Genomic DNA, 19,829 nt, shown 5'->3' on the forward strand with positions numbered 1-19,829 from the left:
TACAGAACATTAGGTAATTGTGGCCACATATCAGCATGTGTTATGTCTATTGTTTTGTGAAAGTCCCTCTCACCTTTTCCTTTTGCCCTTTTTTCAAGAGGAAAAATGATAGCATTTTACGCCTAAGCGTAATTGAAAGTACACACACAATTTCTGTACCACTGGGATTATGCACTGAAGTGCCATTTGTGCATTTAGGAATCCTTCCAGTGTCCAAAACCAAGGCTGCTCCCATGCTGAATAAGTCTTTAACATTCCTTCTTCTTCTCTTTTCTGAGACAAAGACATCTGTTTTGCTTCATCCTTTCTCTATCCTCACCATACTATGCCAGAATTGGGGGTTTCATTTAGTACATGGGTAGGGCTCGACAACTTTTAAATTTTGGTCACATTTCCATCTCCACGTTTAGTTGGGAGCCTGTTCTTAAGACCATTCCTACAGCTTAGAACACAAAATTATGATCTACTATTTATGCATTTTTACCTTCCTCTTCAAGATGGCAAAGTGTAATATATTTAAGTGGAAGAAAATAACATCAACTTTTTAATCACAAACTGAATCATATCCTTCTCAAATTTCAGTCCTCGGAGTAGTTCTCACACACTGCAACAGACAGACCTCCCACAACGATTTTCCCCTACCATGTGAGTGATACAGAATAGAAAATCTTATGAAAAGGTATAGATGGAAGATCAGGAAGAAAGTCACAAAATTTTGGTAGCCATCTTAGAATTTTTATTTCCCAGATGGTCCAGGTGACATATAATTAGCATCACTTTTAGCGTTTATATTTGGGGGACAAGGGGGAATGTAGTCTCTTTTATACTTCTATAACCAATATTGTTGAGGTCTTCTGCCTATAAATTCCTCTTCTCTGTCCATCATTTTGCACACAACACAGTCAATTATGTATTGACACTAACAAATAAGGAATAATCAATGATTAATAAAAATTAAACATCTTATTTCTTTCTTAAACAACTTTTGTGAGTTTTGCAAAATCAATCTAATTATATTATTTAGGAGAATGAAATGTGTGTAGAACATATAAAAATGAAACATTATAAATTTGTCTTGTATGTTGGACGTTTTAATTATGGGTCTGAGAAATCTGTAAATAGAACCCAAGCAGTATGAGAACTGGTATCTTTTCAAATGGAATCAACCTGTTCTTGAATGCTGATTGCTTGTTTGTAGTCTTCTACAGCCTCTTTATTGAAACCCAATTTACCACGAATATCAGCTCTAAATTTATACATCAAGGCATCATTAGGCTGAAGTGACAATGCTGTAAAAATAAGGAATAGAATGTTAGGCTTTTTTTTTTTTTAACATTATCACAGAATTATAAAGAAAAGCATCATCCAAAAACTTTTGTCAGTGCTCAAATTCTTCTGCAGACATACTTTCACAAGAGAAAACATATTACACACATTAACTTTACATCAAAAGGTAGGATTTTTTTTTCCTTTTTGATGCCATTTATGAATCCCACTTTCATTTTGCCCTGACAGCAGAAACTATGCTTTCCTCTGAAACGCAAAGTCTTAGAGAAGAAAACTACCACCATCCAACTTCTGGAACATGGCATGAACCCAGTATCTTACTCAGTTTCTCTATTGTGGAAATAGGATTTAGATACTTGTTGGAAAGCTTAATCTATGGTTTGAAAATTCATCTTTAGAGAAAAAGTTTTTTTTAAAACAGTCATCTCCCTGGTCTAGTCAATTTTCACCATCTACCACTATGAAAACATTAGTCACGAAAGTCACGAAGTAAAAACATTATTTTGACAAATTCCACTTTAAAAACAAACTAATTTCTAGGGAAAAAAAAAAAAACCAAACCAAAGCCAAAAAACTCTGAAGAGAGTTATCCTTCCAGGAAAGATCATAACCTGTGCAACAAAGCGTTGTCAAATCAAAGTCATATTACTAAATTTTGTTTCACTAACATTAATACAAACTAAATATAGCTTTAGCTACTGGAGGAAGTGTGCCTGTGTATCCAGAGCTGCTGAATCTCACATTAGTAGCAATGACAAAGCAGCAATGGAGTAATATAGCTCAACTGGTTTGAACCTGAACAAAAGGTTTGGGTTTTATGAAGATCAAGATGAAAATTTGACTCGGTTCTTCTTCTCTATGAACCATGTCTATTCCCAAAAGAAAAGTTTATGGAATCCAAATACTGTTTCAAAACTTGTTCTACAAACAGCATGTTCATTGAATTTTATTTTTATTTATAAAATAAGCTACCTGAATGCCATTTTCTAGGCACCTAGATATCTCCACACATACACACAAAACTCACAAAATTTTTTCAGGCTTGGTAAGTGTAGTATATTCCCATAACTTCTTGCCACAATTTCATTTAGGGCTCTGTTCAGCTGATAATGACACATATTATATGAAAGCTTATCTTCTAATTTACATATTCTTTCAATTTTGAAAATGGGAAAACCCCCAACAATTAATTAGCATGGTTACTTTAACTTCCTCTTTTTAATCACATTGTAATATCTGATCAAATTAGGTAGCAAATATACTAGCAAAAATACACATACACTTTCTGAATCATTAAAGAAAGTAAATTTGTTATCATAATTGTTAGTATACTACCAAACAGAATCATGTAAATAAATATTACCTGTTGAAATGTCTTTCTCAGCTAGTTCATATTGCTTCAATTTGTTATAGAAATTTGCCCTGTTAAAATACACTGCTGCAGAGGATGGGCAGAGACAAATTGCCTTCTCAAAGTCTTCTTTAGCTTCTTCAATATTGTTTAGTAACGTATTTGTAATGGCCCGATTCAAAACAGCAGATTCATTTCCTGGGTCAAGTTCTAATACCTTGGAATAGTAGCAATAGGCCTAGAAAACACATGAATTAGAGACAAAGTACACGCTAGAATTTAAGGAAATGGCTTATGTACAACTTGTAAATTCCAGCTTGTTTCTTTAAGCCGTTAGTATTCTTAAGTCTTTACTCGTTCTGTTTAGCATTCTTTGTACTCAGAAAAGAGACAGCACCACCATGCTTATCTACAAACAGGTCGATCACCACCCAAGCAAACTTTTGAAAAATAACAGCTGTTTATGTTAAATTGTAATTATAGCAGAAGAAATAAGCTACACACTAAGGCCAATTTAAATTAACATAGAAAATAGTTTATAATGCAACACCTACTCTTGAACTTCTTCATTATTAGACAGCCTCTGTGACACAGTAAGGAGTCACAGAAACACAGTAACGAGGAATAACAGCCTATGCAAGACCAGTCATGGAATAGTGACACCAGACACATAAGAAAAGAGATTACATGATCACAGAAGAAGCCATATGCAGGGCACTGACCTTGGACTCCTAAGGAATTTCTGATCCAAGTCTAACTTATGCCCAAGAACAGCAAGGAATCTAACTCAGAGAAACATACAACATAAAAATTTGTTTCTTTTTTTTTTTTTTTCCCCTATTTCTTGTGCTGTATGAAGTACAATCTAGGCTAAAAATTTTATGCCAAGCCTGTACTATACCTGATGAATTCCTTAATAAGTGAACTGCAAGCTGAAGTGTTTACAGAGGCAACTCTAGGAGAGAATTAATTCAAGTAGATGAAATGTGCTCAAGAATCCATGCTGGTTCTGGGTTTTCACAGCTGCTGGACCACAAAGCTCCAATCAAATAAAAGCCTAAGCCTATGTCCAGGAACAGTGACTGGAAGACCAAATGAAAAAATCATTGCAGGGGCCTCCTCCCACAAAGAAAAATGAATTGTCCTTGCCTTCAAACAGATTTCAAATTCTCTCACAAGAGGAGTTTCATCATCCAACTCTTCTGTATTTCAAGATGCCCACTGTTTTTAAGCAGAATTAGGTAATTTAAAACTCCAAAGTTACTGTGGTAACAGGAGAAAGATCTGACTTCCTGATTAAAGTTCATCAGCATGATACTTTCTTCATTCTCCTTGACATGATGCTATAGTGACTTAACGTATGGGAGCTAGGCTGGGGAGGGATGTTACTGAACGTTAGTGGGATTTTGATATCTCAATTATTAAAAATTTTTTGTGATGTGTATCCTAGCTGTTAGTTCATTCGTATCAATGATAAAATACACAGCAGTAGGGAAATTATTTATTATTAATTACTAGAGATTAATTCCTCTCCTGGTAGAGGACAATGAAATTCAATGGAAGAAAGCTTCATGCTAATGAAGTATTTATTCAAGGAAAAAAGTTCTGAAGACAGTATAAAGACAGACTGCAGACTTACCTGTGAAAACTGTCGATTATGGAAATAGATATTTGCTGCATTGAAATAGGCTAATGTATAGTTTGGGTCAACAGAAATTGCTTGTTGATAGTCTTTCATGGCACAGGGTAGATATCCCATTAACTGATTAATGACACCCCGATTTGTTAGCAGTGGAGCAGTGGTAGCGAGCTGAAAGGAAAATGTAGACACACTCTTACTCAGGGAAAAGTTACACTTCTACAGTAATTTATTCTGGTTTTCAAAGATACTTTTACTTTTAAAAAAATTTTAATTGGATTACCAAACTGACAACTACTAATATACAGTATTGATTGGCTTCACAGCAACAGGTTGATTTTAGTAAAATCATTTTAAGCTAACATCTACCTTTAGTGCAGCATTTATATCTTGAAATGCGGCAAAACTTTTACCCGCTTCAAGACAGACTGAAGCTCGTCCATCATATGCAGCATGGCATTTTGGATCAATGCAAATGGCAACTGTAAATTGGCTCCATGCTCTCTGAAGCTTTCCAAGGGCCTAAAATAAATTGCAGTATGTCCACACTAAGATAAGAAATGCCAAACATACTAATGATCTCACTTTAAAAATTACAGGAGAGAATGGAAGCATGCTTATATTTACAAACACAGTTAATTAAATTACAGAAAAAAAAATGAATTCAAGTATCTTGTTAATCCTCAAATATCTCGTTAATTATGCAATACTCATTGTCTTTGCAAATATGCAGTTTAGCAGTTTCACTAACAGTATAGTTTGGATAATTTGGATTTTGTTTTACACAGATTTGCCAATACTTTGGCTCCTTTTTACTTCAGTAAACTGCTCATACACACAAAACATGCCAGTTCTTAATGTTAGCTAATCAGAGAACCATATATGCAAATCAAACTAGCATAAGGTTACTTGATATCCATTATTCAAGAGCAGAACTCCAACATGATTGAGTACAATAGCAGAAAGAAAATCCATTTACTTTAAAAGAAGGAAGATGCCATAAAGCTTCTCTAAAGTACATGCATTATTTTATGTTTATTGTGGTTACTTTATGCATTACATAAAGGTATGCATGTAAGATTGATGGTATTTTGTTTGATTGAACATAGCACTGACAATGAATTTTGGTGTTACCTGCAAATTGTATCCTAAGCAAATTCTGGCATCTATACACGTTGGATTCAGATGAATTGCTCTCAGGAAGTCTTTCTGTGCTTTTTTATAACCAGTCTCATGTCCATTTTCCATGTATGAGTTTCCTCGTCCAACATAGGCATCCACAGAAACAGGATCTAGTTTGAGAACCTGGTCAAATGATCTCACAGCTTCTTCACACTCATGAAGTCTAAAAATAGATATATCAATGTTTGCTGTTTAAAAATTCTATTAAAAAAAAAATCTCAGTTTATGAACAATCAGCAAATACTACCCCATAATGCCCACTAAAAGTAGTTATTCTGATTAAAAGGGACACTTTTTTTTTCCTTAAGTTTGCTTTCTATATGTGCACCCTAATGGTCATAACAGTGAAGGTAGTCAGTGTAACGCCTTGCAGACTTCAATTGGAATTCCTTGGCCTGAGATTTACTTTTGCTGGGACAAGATTTCAACAGCTGTACTCAACATAGAGACTTTGTCCAAGTCACTCGTGATGTCCAAATGTCATGACCAAACATGTTTTTGGTAGTGTGTTTAGGCACAGATGTGTCAGCCATAAATAATTTACTTCTCATATAAGCCTTCTCTCTGTTTTTTCTCATACCAATTCTTGAACTTATCCAAACTATGCTAAACTTGAAGAGTAAAAAGAGGTAATATTTAGGGTTCTAAGCATAGATCATTCTGATCTAAGAGTAAGCCAACTTAGATAAAACTTGATGCATCTGAAATATACTGAATATAAATAAAAAGGATTAAATACCTGAAATGTCAATGAATGCTAGTAAGTACCTTTACACATAAAGCACAAACTTTAACAAGTACAAAATCAATTTATCAAGATGATATGGAAAGATAACATATTGTGGCTACCTGTGGCTACCTGAAGTACAGTCTGACTTCTTTACCAAAAAAGGAAAGATTAAATATATTTAGCTAACAATAACTTTAAGGGATGTAAACCAAATGCTTTTTAAAAGCACAACACTTGTTACAAAAACAAATCAGGGCTTCGTTCCAACCCTGTTGATAGGCAGTCATGAAGTTAGAGACTGCAGGATGGATCCCAAATGCATCTTAAAATGGGTTATACAGCCAAGTTATATAGTCACTCTTTATGACAGGTGATATTTGTGTGAAATAAGAACCATCAACTCCAAGTGCCACTATGATAAATAGGCTAAGATACTAATGAATATCTTATTTGTTCCAGTTTATATTTTTTTTAAGTGATTAACAGATTTAGTCTAAATAAATCTTACCTTGGCAAAACTACCTTTTAAAATTTCCAAATAAAAAAAATCAGGTGAGGAAGACCAGTGAGGTTTTTGTTTTTCTTTAAAGGACAAAGTGCATATTTAAACAGAAATTGCATTCTAATTCTGAACAAACCAACTCAACTCTGCTTATTTTTCTTTTTTTTTTCTTTGTTCTTCAGTCCTTCTCTTGGTTCTATTTTATCACCCTAATATTTCCTTCTGAAACTGTCATGAACATAGTTGCTTGATACCAGAAGATTCTAATATCAGTTATTAAACTTGAAAAATATCTAATTTTCTTTTTCTGTTCCTCTTTTTCATTTTCCCTCAGTTCTCAGTTTACTCAATATGTAAAGGTGAACAGAAATAAGGGTCAGAAATTATTTCATTTTCTACTCTCTGTCAAACAAAATTACATATCTTACCTATGATAGCAGATTCCAATAGCTTGAAAGACCTGACTATCATCTGGACTAAGCAATGTTGCTTCTTTAAAGTCCTGAAAAGAACAGACACAGAAACACATACTATTTTCTTACATTTAAGAAAACTATCTTGAGGTCGGACCCTTTCAGCATTTCAACAAAAATAATAATTAACACACACGTGTGTACACACAGAGGAACTAAACAAGCTCACTCAATCAGAACCTCCATTTACTTGGGCTTCTGCAATAAATTAGTACTTATTTGGACTCAACATAAATTACTTCAAGATTAAAAAAGCAGGAAAAAGCAGGATCTTGCTTATTAAATTTCGTGCAACTCCTGTGTACAGTTCTAGCAGGATAAAACTGTTAAACAAGCAAAACAGCATTTTACTTGCATTTTCACAGCCAGACTGGTAGTAGGTATTGAGCAAATGAGTACTGGGCACAAACTATTTCAGAAGAATATGAAAACTGTCAAGCTGGTCTTTATGTCAACAATGGCTTACAGATAACAGAAAACTCCAAATTTCCTTTACTCAGAGAAGGACTTTGTACCTCACATGCATTAGCATGATCACCAAGCTCCATGAAGACTAGTCCACGATTAATTAACACTTTATAAGCTATTTCGTCACTTAATTCAAGCAGAAGAAGAATTCCATAGTCTTTCAAAGCCTACAAAAGACACATAAACATAAATGTATTTAAACATAAAATGTATTTTAAAATAACATAATTAAAAAACCTAAAATGTATTTTAAATCATAATTTATTCAGAGGGATACAATGATACTCCAAAATTTAAAAGACACGCTTTCAAATTCCTACAAATCATATGCATATGCACAGACTTCAGTGTGGCTATTCCGATACTTTACTGTTTCTAGATAGAATGTAACTTCATTTAGAACCTTTCAATAGTCATACAGATACCCATTCCTAGAGTACAGAAGCAAAGACAATGCAAATATATTCAACAGATATAACTAAAATTTATTTTGTCATTATATAAATTTCAGAGTTAGAAATAAATCTTAATTACTTCTATTGCTAGATTTTATGTCTAAATTCTTACTAAAAAAACCAACAAATTATTCTAGCTTCAATTCTCAAATTTATCAAAACTTAGCAGTATTTCAACAATGCTTGATCTGAAGAACTTCTAGCCGAACTATATTTTTCACCTGAAGAATGAACTTATATAGTATACTTAAGAATAGCTAGACAGTTTAGACCTAATAGGACAAAATGCCAAAATCTTTTACTTTAAGTTACTGTAATCATCTACTTTTCTTCATCATTCTTGGACAATTAACCTCTAAGCACAAATGGCCCTTGCCCAAGGTCAATTTGACTTGAGACACCTGAGCACAAATACTTATGAACTAGCCCTGTCCCAGAAAATCAGCCTCATCAAAAAGACAGTTCAACATGATTGGGCTCCCAGTCTGAAGCCACATGGTGCATTTGTATGCCCTGTTGTGCCTTTGCATTATAACAAAGCAGAAGGCAGAAACACTTAGAGGTAGCTCACAGGCAAGTTGACAGAAGTATAAACACATCCAGAAAAACAGAGTGGTGAACGAGGGTTGGATGTAGTCCAAATTCTTGTTTTGATGTAGTTGTCTTCTGGATCTTATCGTTCTCATATTTTTTCTTTTATTTACTTACAGTTCTTATGTTTTTAAATGGATATCAAATGTAATTAATATGATAGTAGAGACCAAAAGGCTATTTCTAAAACAATTTCCTGAAGAGCACAATCATTCACAAAGACATTGCAAGAGGTTAGAAATTTTGACTAATTGTGAAAAACAGGTTACTAGCTAATATGAAGCGAGTGCTTATGTGATGTCAAAAAAAAAAAACCCAATACCTTTCTGAAGTCCTTTATTTGATGATAACAGACAGCTCTGTTATAATATGCCAAAATGCTGGTTTTGTCGAGGTCAATAGTTTTTGAGAAATCTTCAATTGCAGCTTTAAATGTCTGCAAATGAAAAAATGCTATGTATAAATTGTAATTCAGAGTTCATGCCGCTACATGGTTTTCCTCATACAATAGCCTATTGTAAAATTTTATTTCATAGTTTTACATTTTGATTCTTCATCAGTACTGGACGGCATCCAACCATTTCATTATGTCCCCTGTGGACTATGTACTGCAGTTGGAGCACTCCTTCAGAAGTTCTATTTATACAAAGGCTGGGCTAACAAACATTCCTTGTATTTTCTTACATCACATCCTTATACCGCAATACATAATCAGCACTTAATTTTACTATCTTGCACTTTATACCTTAACCTAATATAGAAGGTATATTCCATGGAGTTTTGTTACTTCTGTCAATCACTAGGTAAAAATATATTCTGTAGAATTTAAAAGAATAATCAGAGAGATGCTCAGTAGCTTCTCCAACTCATCAATCATTTTCAGATACATAAGACAACCTGAGAATAGCTTCAACAGGGAAAATGGAAAGTATAATAATCAAGCGGACTTCCTGGTTTTCACAAGCAACTCTTTTACTGTTATTTCAACATTCTAAAGTGTCAAGTAAGATACATTATGTTTTAAGGGAGAATGCAAGAGTACAACAATAAAGATAGTCCCACCTTATTTTGATACTTTAAAGTTCCTCGGTAAAAATAAGCTTGTACACTATTAGGAAGAATTTTGATTGCCTCATTGCAATTCAGAATTGCCTTAGAATATCTACCTTTACTTCCATAGTAAGCAGCACGACTCATATATGCCTGTAGAAATTAAGACAGAGTGATGACATGATTAAAAAACCAGCTTTGTTTAACATTATTAACAAGGGTTAAATAGAAGACAGAATTTACAACGTTATAAAAACATACATCTTACAAATCTTGTCATATCTTTCCTTTAATGCTTGCCATGTGCATGCTGGCAGATTACAAGGCAGTACACCCATAAATGCAAAAACTGTCAGTCTTCGAACCCATCCAAAAATGCCTCACAGAAACAAACCATCAGGAGTCTTTATATTACCTGGAAATGTGATGGACAAAGGACAAGTGCTTGATTGAAATCTTGGATGCACTTATCTTGTCTGAGTTGCATTCTACACAGCCCCCGCTGATAAAAAGCATCAGGGTAACTTGAATGTAGTCTGATAGCCATACTAAAAGCATGATGGGCCTAAAAGGATGATATATCATTTGGGTTAAATATAGCCTGTTCACCTGAAACCATAGGCTAAAACTGTTTCTTTTGTACAGCTAGGCATGACCTGTTTCTTGCAGTTGGAACCCACCATGTACCTGCACTGTTTTTTATGGCTTCCATCCATTTACTGCTACTTAAAATTTTGTAATGTTTAACACCCTACTTAATACAATCATAATCTCAAGGAAGCATAATCTAACTCATTTAATAATCTCCTTTCTTCAGGGAGACTGCAAAAGTTTAACCAAGCACTTGGTCTTCTCTCCACAAGGGCTGAAATAGTGAAGCTGTTTATTATAATGAATGATGGATTAACATGGCTAGCATGCAACTCCTTTAAAATCCATCCAGACAGTTTTTTCCTCTACATTGTACACTAGCTTACTAAATCCCAGGCTTTTCTGGGATCTACAGCTGTAATATCAGATGTACATTGACACACAAAGTCACCTTTTGCAATTGTCATGTATTGCCACATTTAATATTTCAGGCAATTTTGACAGTCTTCTTCCAAAAGAATATCGCTTATGACAAATGGCCAGGGAACCAGGTAGAGAATTTGGGAGTAAAGTTAAGGGAAGAAGGGAGGGTTGTGGAGGAAGGTGTTTTAAGATTAGTTTTTATTTTCTCAATACCCTACTCTAATTTGATTTGCAATAAATTAAATCAATTTTCCCCAAGTCTATTTTGCCCATGATTGTAATTGCTGAGTGATCTCTCTGTCCTTATCTTAACCCACGAGCCTTTCATTACATTTTCTCTCCCCTGTCCAGCTGAGGAGGGGAGTGAAAGCTGCTTTGGTGCACACCTGGTTTCCAGCCAGGGTCAACCCATCACAGAAGCAGACAAGGCAAGAAATTTTTCTCTTCCCCATGAAATTCTGATATTTCAAATGTTTCTAGTTTCTGCCTTGAGCCTTTCAGCAAATCAACAACTGAAACACATTTACTAAAATATCATATCATTAACATAGAAAACATTTGCATGAACTCACACTAGGCCTGCCACAAATCTCACCACTAGGCTTTCAATAGTTTCAACAAAGAAGTCTCTAGCATAGTTAAAAGTATTGATTTTGTTGAAAAAAGGGAAATATATTTTTCTTAGGTAATGCAGTTTATTTCTTAAGTATCATATGTAGGCGCCAAAGAGAACCAACTACAGGTGTTATGAGCTATAGTAACACAGAAAACAATTAACAAATTACAACCAACTCCATAATACAATAATTTAGGAATTCCTTTGTCCAAGTTTACTACCAATTCACTAAGCCATTGATACTTCTACATGAGTGTTGTTTGTCTATAAGACCTGTGAAGACATTGATAAACAGATAAGAGATTAATGTAGTTATATGGCAATTAATGACATACGTTAAAGAAAATTATAACATTAACACCGGAAAAATTACTCACAAACTTGTAAGACAGTCTAATGTACATCATGAACTCAAAAGAAAATTGCTAAAGGCAGTGGAGGCTGTTTAAAATACTGAAATCAGTCAGTTATCATAGTTGTGTACAAGCAGTGGAGTAAAATGCTAATATATTCTATATAATTAATACCAACCCGCAATAAATTCTTTTGCTCCAAGTGACACAGGCCTGTGAGATAATATATTTCTGCAGCCTCAAATGTATTAGGCAGGATTTTTGTTGAGGTCATCAGGAGTTTCACAGCTTTTTTAAAACTTCTCACAGCATCCTGCAATACAGACAATATTAATAGTTGAAAAGCACTTAACTGCAAATTTCTTAGATCTTTTAAATTATTTTTCAGTGTTTTTTTCTTGGTCTTTAGAAGAATATGGTAAAAATTACTAGCCTATTGTTTCTTGGTGTCATTGGAGTTAGACATACTCTTGATCTCTGAATGGTTCATATCAATAAATGGTCAGAAAATCAGAGAAATATTCCTGAGTTTTATTTATATATCATGAAGTAGCTAACATACATGATTTAGAAAAACATACAGTTCTGTATTTTACTGTTATTAGGTAAGAAGAAAAGGTATACCTTTTGATGGAGTCTGATGATAATTAAGTACTTGCTACAGGTTTTTTTGTGCAAATAATGACAAACTATCTGTTCTATAGACAACTTACATAAATTTAATAGCCGTTAAGAAATATATTGAAAGGATCAATTCTGTATAGGCATTGAAGGAATGTAGGTGAACAACCTCTCAGAATCTTACCGTGTCTCATAGGTCTGGACAATAATTTATGCACATTTAATAAGAATTTTGTTTAAAGGAGTGTGGAAGGAAACCGACCAAAAAATTAAGAACTCAAGACAAGTGATTCCTCAGCCTTTGGGGATTATGAAGGGACCACAGCTGAAAGTTTCAATATCAAGAACACTAAAAGAATTATAGCTTTTTTCTTTTTTTTTTTTAAAGTGAGTCTTTCAAGATAAACGGTGTTTGTTTAGAAAAATCAATTTGAAATACTAGTGACCCATAGGACTGTCTGCAAATACTACACCGGTCTCAGTAAGCTGTCACAGTAGTAGAAGTTTTAAAAATATTTGCTATTTAAAAATAATTTTTCTCTATTCCTGCAGTTCAAAATTACTCTTATTTTAAGAGGAAAAAGAACTGTAGATACCTGAACTGGCTCACATAGAATTCTAAAGGCACGGCTGATTCTCAGGGCACTATAGCCTGAAGTCTAACCATTTTCCCATATTGAGGGTATTATGTCATCCCTCTCCAGGACAGTCGGCAGTGCAAGTCCTCACCTCTGGCTGAAGCACTCTGCGAAATCAGGGAATGACTCTAATATACATCCTCTTAACCATGACAACTGAAATTCATGTAATTGGAGGGTACTAATGATCACTGTCTTTGACTTAGCATTCTTTCAAAGACAGCAGAACATGCAATGTCCCATTATGGTTTGAGACAAATAAAACACCCAAGCCTAACAAAAAAACCTGAATGGATCATGAGGCAGCCGGAGTAGAATTTTTGCAAAGTGCATGCCTTTTCATTTAAAAAGAAGCTGCAAAGACAAGGATAAGAGGAAACAGAAAAACTGTGCATTTCAGACATATAACTTAATAGATAGGTAGATCTGAGGTCTTATGAACCTACCTGTTGCTTGCTACTATTGTGTTTAGGGAAAGAGGACTCTCTACATTTTGTATAAACAAATAGGATTGTAGAAAAAGAAACAGCTAATCCACACAGCCAATTTCAACAATTCTGCAGGACTAAAATATTGGCTAACTGCAGGACTCAGAGGAGTGACAATATTGGTTAAACCCTATGACATATTCACACAGTTGAGAAAATACCTGTAACTACACATTGTATTTTCAGTTGATATACATGAATTAAACTTCTGTACCGAATTTTATTAGACAAAAAAATGCTAGACATACTTTATTTGATTTCAAAAGAAGCAATATTATGACACATAATGGACCTCAATCTATTTAATTGTATCTTTTAACTAATCATCTTAAATGTCTTAAAACTAAAATTGCCTAGTTTATGCAGAAATTTCAACAGCAGCACTGAAAGTTCATTCTCAGGTCTTCTTATATTTAAAGAATCAGGTACTCTGAAGGTTCACTTATATACTAGCACATTTCATAAAATATTAAAAGGATATAGAAAGAAAAACATTGTCTTGTTTGGCATATATATAATGTAAACTTTTCTAACCTTAGTTTTCTTGGCTTTCATTTGTATTTTTCCTAAAATAACAAACACTGAAGGCTCAGGCTGAATTGCAGTAGCTTCACGTAAGCACTCTATAGCCTTATCGTGATTTTGACAAAATGACTGAACGAGGGCTCGCTGAACAGGCTGAGACATAAAGGATTCTGGAAGGAAAACACCATGAAAAAGAAAAATCTCTTTAACCTACATGTTTTCCAATGTAAAATACCCCTAAATTATATGCAAACTTTAAAATGTTATTAAAATATTTGGAGGATCAAAGCTTGTTTTAAGATCTGCAAAAATACAGATGTAAACTAAGGTCCTACAAAAGTCTGAACAGTTATTTATCAGTGAGTGTAGTTTGAATGCTAAACATCCACAAATATTTACCTTCCTCTCCCCACACGTAAGAAGGCTTTGCTCTGCGGAAGTATCACCATATGCCTGCTTTGTTTTTATATTGTGCCCTGTGTACCCACACTTGGTCACTACTAGAGACAGGAAATTATTCTCATACAGTGTGGCTATTCATATGGATTCACCGAGAGCGTCAGGACTGCCATTTTATGCCCGGCACATAACAAGGAACTACTATACTGCAACGGTTTTACTGTTCAAACACGTTGGGAAGGTTCAGTTCTAAAGCTGCTTGATATTTTGTTAGGAAAGACTGTACATAAGGACAGAACAGAATCCTTAGTCAATATTCTCTTAAAGCAGAAATTACCAATACTGAAAGGCAGAATTAAAAAGCAAGGACTCAAAAGATACAGAAATTCTGAAATCACAGGTCATAGTACAGGCAACAGTGTACACCATTATTACATCTAAAGGCTTCAGACGTGCAAACAAAATACTCTACATCGCAAGTTCCTATATTTTAGCTGATTCGTTGTAACTAACTTATTTGCATCATTGAACTTAATTTTTTGAATAATTCCTTGGTTACAGACTGTTGCCATGGTTCACAACTATCTAGGAAAACTGGTGGAAATTGACATTACCTTCATCCATTTCTGCAAGTTGATTAATACATAAATTTGCCAGCTCGTATTTCTTCAACTCCATTAAATACTGTCCCCTGTAATGATGTAATTATAAAACTATTTCCAGTCATTTCTTTCAAAGGGCAAATACTACTGAAATACGGGCTTATTAGTATAAAAAGAGAAAAGGGAAAAATAATGACTTCCAATAAAAACATCCACAATTTTTACTTTTTTTTTTCATCAGAAATATGTGTTGAATTTCTAATTTTTTTCTCTCACATGACAGTAACAAGAAATTATATGCTTACCTCTCTTCACACCATAGGAGTCACAAAAATACATTTTCTTTGGATTCCACAGATAGTAAACCTTACAATCTCAAGAATTGCAACAATTATCTTAGTAATAGCATTTCTAAAATCCACCACAGTGATAGCTGACAGATACATTCTGTTGTCAGGGACGGTATTTTGCTTCTATCAGGTATCAGCATCAGTGTAAGAGGCCATACTAGTCTAACCAAACTCTGAGAGACAAGCTGAGCAAACCCACTCCTAAAACTGGGAAAATACAGTATTATTGACTGGAACATAGCCACTAATTCTCCTAATACACCTGAGGAAAAATATCCTAGCATTTCCTCACTAGTCCTTATGGCTTTTCAGGGGAAGAAACAGCTTTATCTAGTAATTTATTGTTTAGTCTTGGCAAAAGTCACTACTTCTCACTGGGCTGAATATGGGGAAGAATAATAGTTGAAATCTAATTGGCCTGCACTCAATCCTTCACATTCTTTGCATTATGTGGATTCTGCAGACAAATCAGTGAAGGACCCATCCACTTGGGGACAATATTTAAAATTATCAATTTTTTTAAAGTTCAGACTTGCCTTTTTGTCATGGCACCTATTTACTTCTTTTTCCCCAGAAAATATATGCACCTCAAAGAGCAGAATCCTGTATATGAAACAAGGTTCTTCCCTACAAGGTAACTACAATAGTTGGGTGACACTATGCAGATAAAGTTCTTTGGTTTGAAAATGCTATAAAATACAACATTTATTTAAAACTCATTCATAACAGATTTCAAAGAATATAAGGGTATCTACCAACAACATTCCAAACGGATTTTTTTTAATAAGTGAGATACCTGTGAAGTTCTCAAGTAATCACTTTCCTACCTTAATAAGTAAAGTTGTGATTTATTTGGGTAAAGGTGAATGGCTCGGTTTATATCCTTCACAGCGTTTTGTAAATTATGAATCTGTAATTTATAAAGAAAAAACAGCAATTTAATTGCTCATATGAACACCATTTGGAGACACAATTACTATTTCTGTAAATGTGGCTCTGCAGGATGTAATGCCCACGTTGTAACAACTCACAAGGCACATACGCTCTCTGTAAAGGAGCTCAACATGTTTTTAATAAAGATCTGAAACATTTACCCTACATATTTCCATAATCTCCTATAAGGCAGATCCAAACTCCAGACAGTTTCTTTACTTTTCCAAAATCCAAAGACGACTCTAGACTATGGGGAAGGAGATTAGATCATGAGATCCACATGCACATATGTCCTGATGAATCTTCATTGCTGTAATGAATTTGCATTTGTTTTTCAAGTGTCTGTGCATGTGGTCCCATTCAGCCTGCTCCAGATGCTGAGGAGAAAGATCAGTGACTGATCATTACAAGGACTGATTCATCCAGCTGGGACAGCTGCTAACTTGAACTTTCATTAAAGAACAGTATTAATGGAATGCATGTACTGAGCTTTGTTTTACTGCTTTACATTGAAATTTTAAAAAAAAAAAAAAAGAGAGAGAAAAAAGCCAAAATATTCTCCCAAAAACCAACAACAAAAAAACCCTACAAAAGCAACCTGAGAATTAGTGGATGACATCCAATCTAAACTGTCAGGCAAAAATTTTTAGAAACAGTATCAAAAAAAGAATATCACTGATCCCCTTATAGATGGAAGGCATAACAGTTGTTTGAATTCTGCTAATGAAATCTACAGAATTAAGGTCACACTCAATATTCCATTCCTTGTACTCCTGAGAGCGTCTCACAACAGCTGCTAGCAGAAACTATTCTCAAATCCCATGCAGAAGTAGGATATGTATGTTTCATAGTAAATTAAAATATTGAAAATATTTTCACTCCTCTATTTGTGGAGAGAAAAATTTTAGTTTCCTGAAAAATTTGTATTCTTAAGAAAATTTTGTTCAGAACATACTGTATTTCAAAATGGGGGGATTTTATCTTTAAAAAAATACACATTTTCAAAAAAATATTTTGAAAAGTATATTTCAAAAAATGTATTAAATCTCAGATTTGATGTACACTGATATAGAAAAAATAAAACGACATGAAATATTTTTTGTCATTGCATTAGATGAACAATATTTTACAATTGCAATGTATTTAATACTATTATGGTGACAAGGACTACTTGAAACATATATATATAAACAGGTTCTAACATCTGTATAACACCAAGGCATATGTATTAAAATAGTCACAATAATCATAATTATAAATAAAGCTATATTAAGTGGCCAACAAAAGCAAAAGAAATTTATTACCTTATGATATGCTTGCGCTCTGCATATGTAGGCTCTAATAGCGAGAGGATCAGTTTCAATGGTATTAGTAAACCATTGAATAGCTTCATGGTATTGATTGAGATGCAACATCAGTATCGAACCAATATTTAGGTAGGCAAAGACGACAGAGCTAAAAACAGATTTTTTTCCTTTTGTTATTGCATGAAATACGTTATTGTATTAACCACAACTTATACAGGCTACACCTGCTTTTACAACATCTACCACACATCTATTTTGTGATTGCACTGAGCTAAGGAATTCCAATTGCCAGCAGAGGACAGAGCTCATTTAAAAACACCGTTTCAGTAGCTTATGATGTTTGGCTGCCCACTAGAGACACTCTGATCACCAAAACCATCCCTCCAAATCTGAATTGTGAAGAAATTATGACAAGTCTCTGTTGTAGAAGCTGGACCAGAAATAGAACTAGCTGGTAATTTTGTATATACTGAATACACCAAGAAATACTGAATCCTTCAACACCAAAACTACATTGTAGTTTCAAAAGACTAACAAAGCTTAGGTGTTTTCCATCTAGCCTGCTCCCTTATTTTGTGTTATTTCACTTGGCTAGCTGCTAGGGAGACCTGCATTTCCAAGATCTACAATAACTTGCACAGCCCACTCTTACAGACTGTTTTTAGGCAAAGTTCAATACTTCCTACAGCAGAGCCAAGACAAAGGATGAGCTGAGGTGTCTTTAGGCCTGTCACAAATTGGAATGGAAGCCTTTCCTCCAGATGCAATTGTTGAGGTTGCTTGAGGATGAACAAGAACACAGTATCTTTAGAGTAAGGTAATTAATGCAGCTAACTGGTATGGAGGTCTGTTGCATGTTGTAAGACAGTTTGCATGGCAGGGCTGCTACAGATAATGCTTCATAAAGATTATAAGTGGTAGGAAGAAATGCAATTCAGAGAAACCACATGAACGTCAGCCACCAACTATGAAGGAACACAAACAGCATTTATTTTTTAATTTTACTGGCTTTTGCTAAAGAAAGCATTGTGGTATTTTATTTTGGAAAAAAAAAAAGGTTTGACTTTTTTCCTGTGTTGGAGACAGATTCCCTCCCAAAAGACTAATGACATTATTAGGGTATGAGTAGTCAACTTAAATTGGGACTTCAGTTACATCTATTATCTGCCAAACCTGTATAATTTATTTGCCAAGTTTCCATGTAAGGTAAAATAAAATTTAATTTTGAAATACATTAGTAATTATATTTACCATACCCAGACTATAGTAAATAAGGCAAAAGATACTAAAAGAATACAACACTATGGTTTTGTGGGGCTTAATTCCAGTATATTTGCTGAATAACAGTTCTGATTCTACTTTCTTTTATTACTACTTTTATGCCCCGAGGTAATTAGAATATAAACAACATATATTAAAATTCTCAAGTCCAATCACCTGTCCAAAGCTAGGACACTTTCAAAGTCAGAGATTGCAAGTGACCATTGACGCTGTTCTGAGTAAACAATCCCACGATGAAGAAAAGAACGTAAGTTTTCCCGAGTGTCATTGATGAGCACTGGGGGAGAAGGAGAACAAAAATCAACTATTGAGATATTCACATATATTTCAGTTACTCCATGCAACTTATTTGCACATTACTTTTTACTCTGATTTTCATAAGAATTTTGAAAAACATCATATATAAACCATAACATATTAGATCATAACAGAAATTGTTCATTGTGGCACAAAATACCTTCAAGACCTATTTATAATTCTCAGTTACACCCACTTAAATTGTTAAAAGTGAAGCAGAAAAGCTTAGGAAGCAGAGACAAAATAAATGAATAAAAACAACAGCAGCAAAAGACAACGTCTAATAGCACATTCAGTAGAAATGGAGCAAGTTATTACCAAACACTGACAGACAACCATACATTTCAATATTTTCAACATGAAATTTCTGTTTTATATTACAGTATAGTAATTACTGGCGAACACTCATTCCTCTTTTTAATGATAAACATGCACACCATGAAAAGGAAGAAACAATACCAGAAACACTGAAGTCCTGCACAGCTCTTTTTGGATCGATCTGTTGTAGTATGCAACCTCTATAGTAGAATGCTAACCAACAAGAAGGGTCTAGATGAATCGCTGTTGCTAAGTCTTGTATTGCATTTCTATACTGCTGCTGCCTAGCATAGGCTCTTCCTCGATACAGCCTAATAAGGAAGAAAGTTTCTCTTTAAATATGATTTCCCTTAGAAAAG

At 34.2% G+C, this 19,829-nt stretch overlaps 1 protein-coding gene across 1 annotated transcript in view; it reads right to left on the minus strand.

Moving 5' to 3' along the window:
- Positions 1–1,091: 1,091 nt before the first annotated feature.
- Positions 1,092–19,829, minus strand: part of TTC6 (tetratricopeptide repeat domain 6) — a 57,401-nt gene continuing 38,663 nt past the window's right edge. Inside the window, exons 14-30 of the mRNA XM_014941637.1 lie at positions 19,612–19,781; positions 19,012–19,132; positions 17,572–17,722; positions 16,162–16,244; positions 14,992–15,073; positions 13,993–14,136; positions 11,890–12,024; positions 10,144–10,293; positions 9,741–9,881; positions 9,001–9,114; positions 7,680–7,799; positions 7,120–7,193; positions 5,412–5,622; positions 4,647–4,799; positions 4,278–4,448; positions 2,651–2,876; positions 1,092–1,289 (exon numbers count right to left, since the gene is read on the minus strand). Of these exons, the coding sequence (XP_014797123.1) occupies positions 1,153–1,289; positions 2,651–2,876; positions 4,278–4,448; positions 4,647–4,799; positions 5,412–5,622; positions 7,120–7,193; positions 7,680–7,799; positions 9,001–9,114; positions 9,741–9,881; positions 10,144–10,293; positions 11,890–12,024; positions 13,993–14,136; positions 14,992–15,073; positions 16,162–16,244; positions 17,572–17,722; positions 19,012–19,132; positions 19,612–19,781 (2,383 nt within the window). The 3' untranslated portion in view covers positions 1,092–1,152. The remainder of the gene's footprint in view (positions 1,290–2,650; positions 2,877–4,277; positions 4,449–4,646; positions 4,800–5,411; positions 5,623–7,119; positions 7,194–7,679; positions 7,800–9,000; positions 9,115–9,740; positions 9,882–10,143; positions 10,294–11,889; positions 12,025–13,992; positions 14,137–14,991; positions 15,074–16,161; positions 16,245–17,571; positions 17,723–19,011; positions 19,133–19,611; positions 19,782–19,829) is intronic.

The sequence above is a fragment of the Calidris pugnax genome, unplaced genomic scaffold (genome assembly GCF_001431845.1).
Source record: "Calidris pugnax isolate Ruff unplaced genomic scaffold, ASM143184v1 scaffold56, whole genome shotgun sequence".
Taxonomy (NCBI): Eukaryota; Metazoa; Chordata; class Aves; order Charadriiformes; family Scolopacidae; genus Calidris; species Calidris pugnax.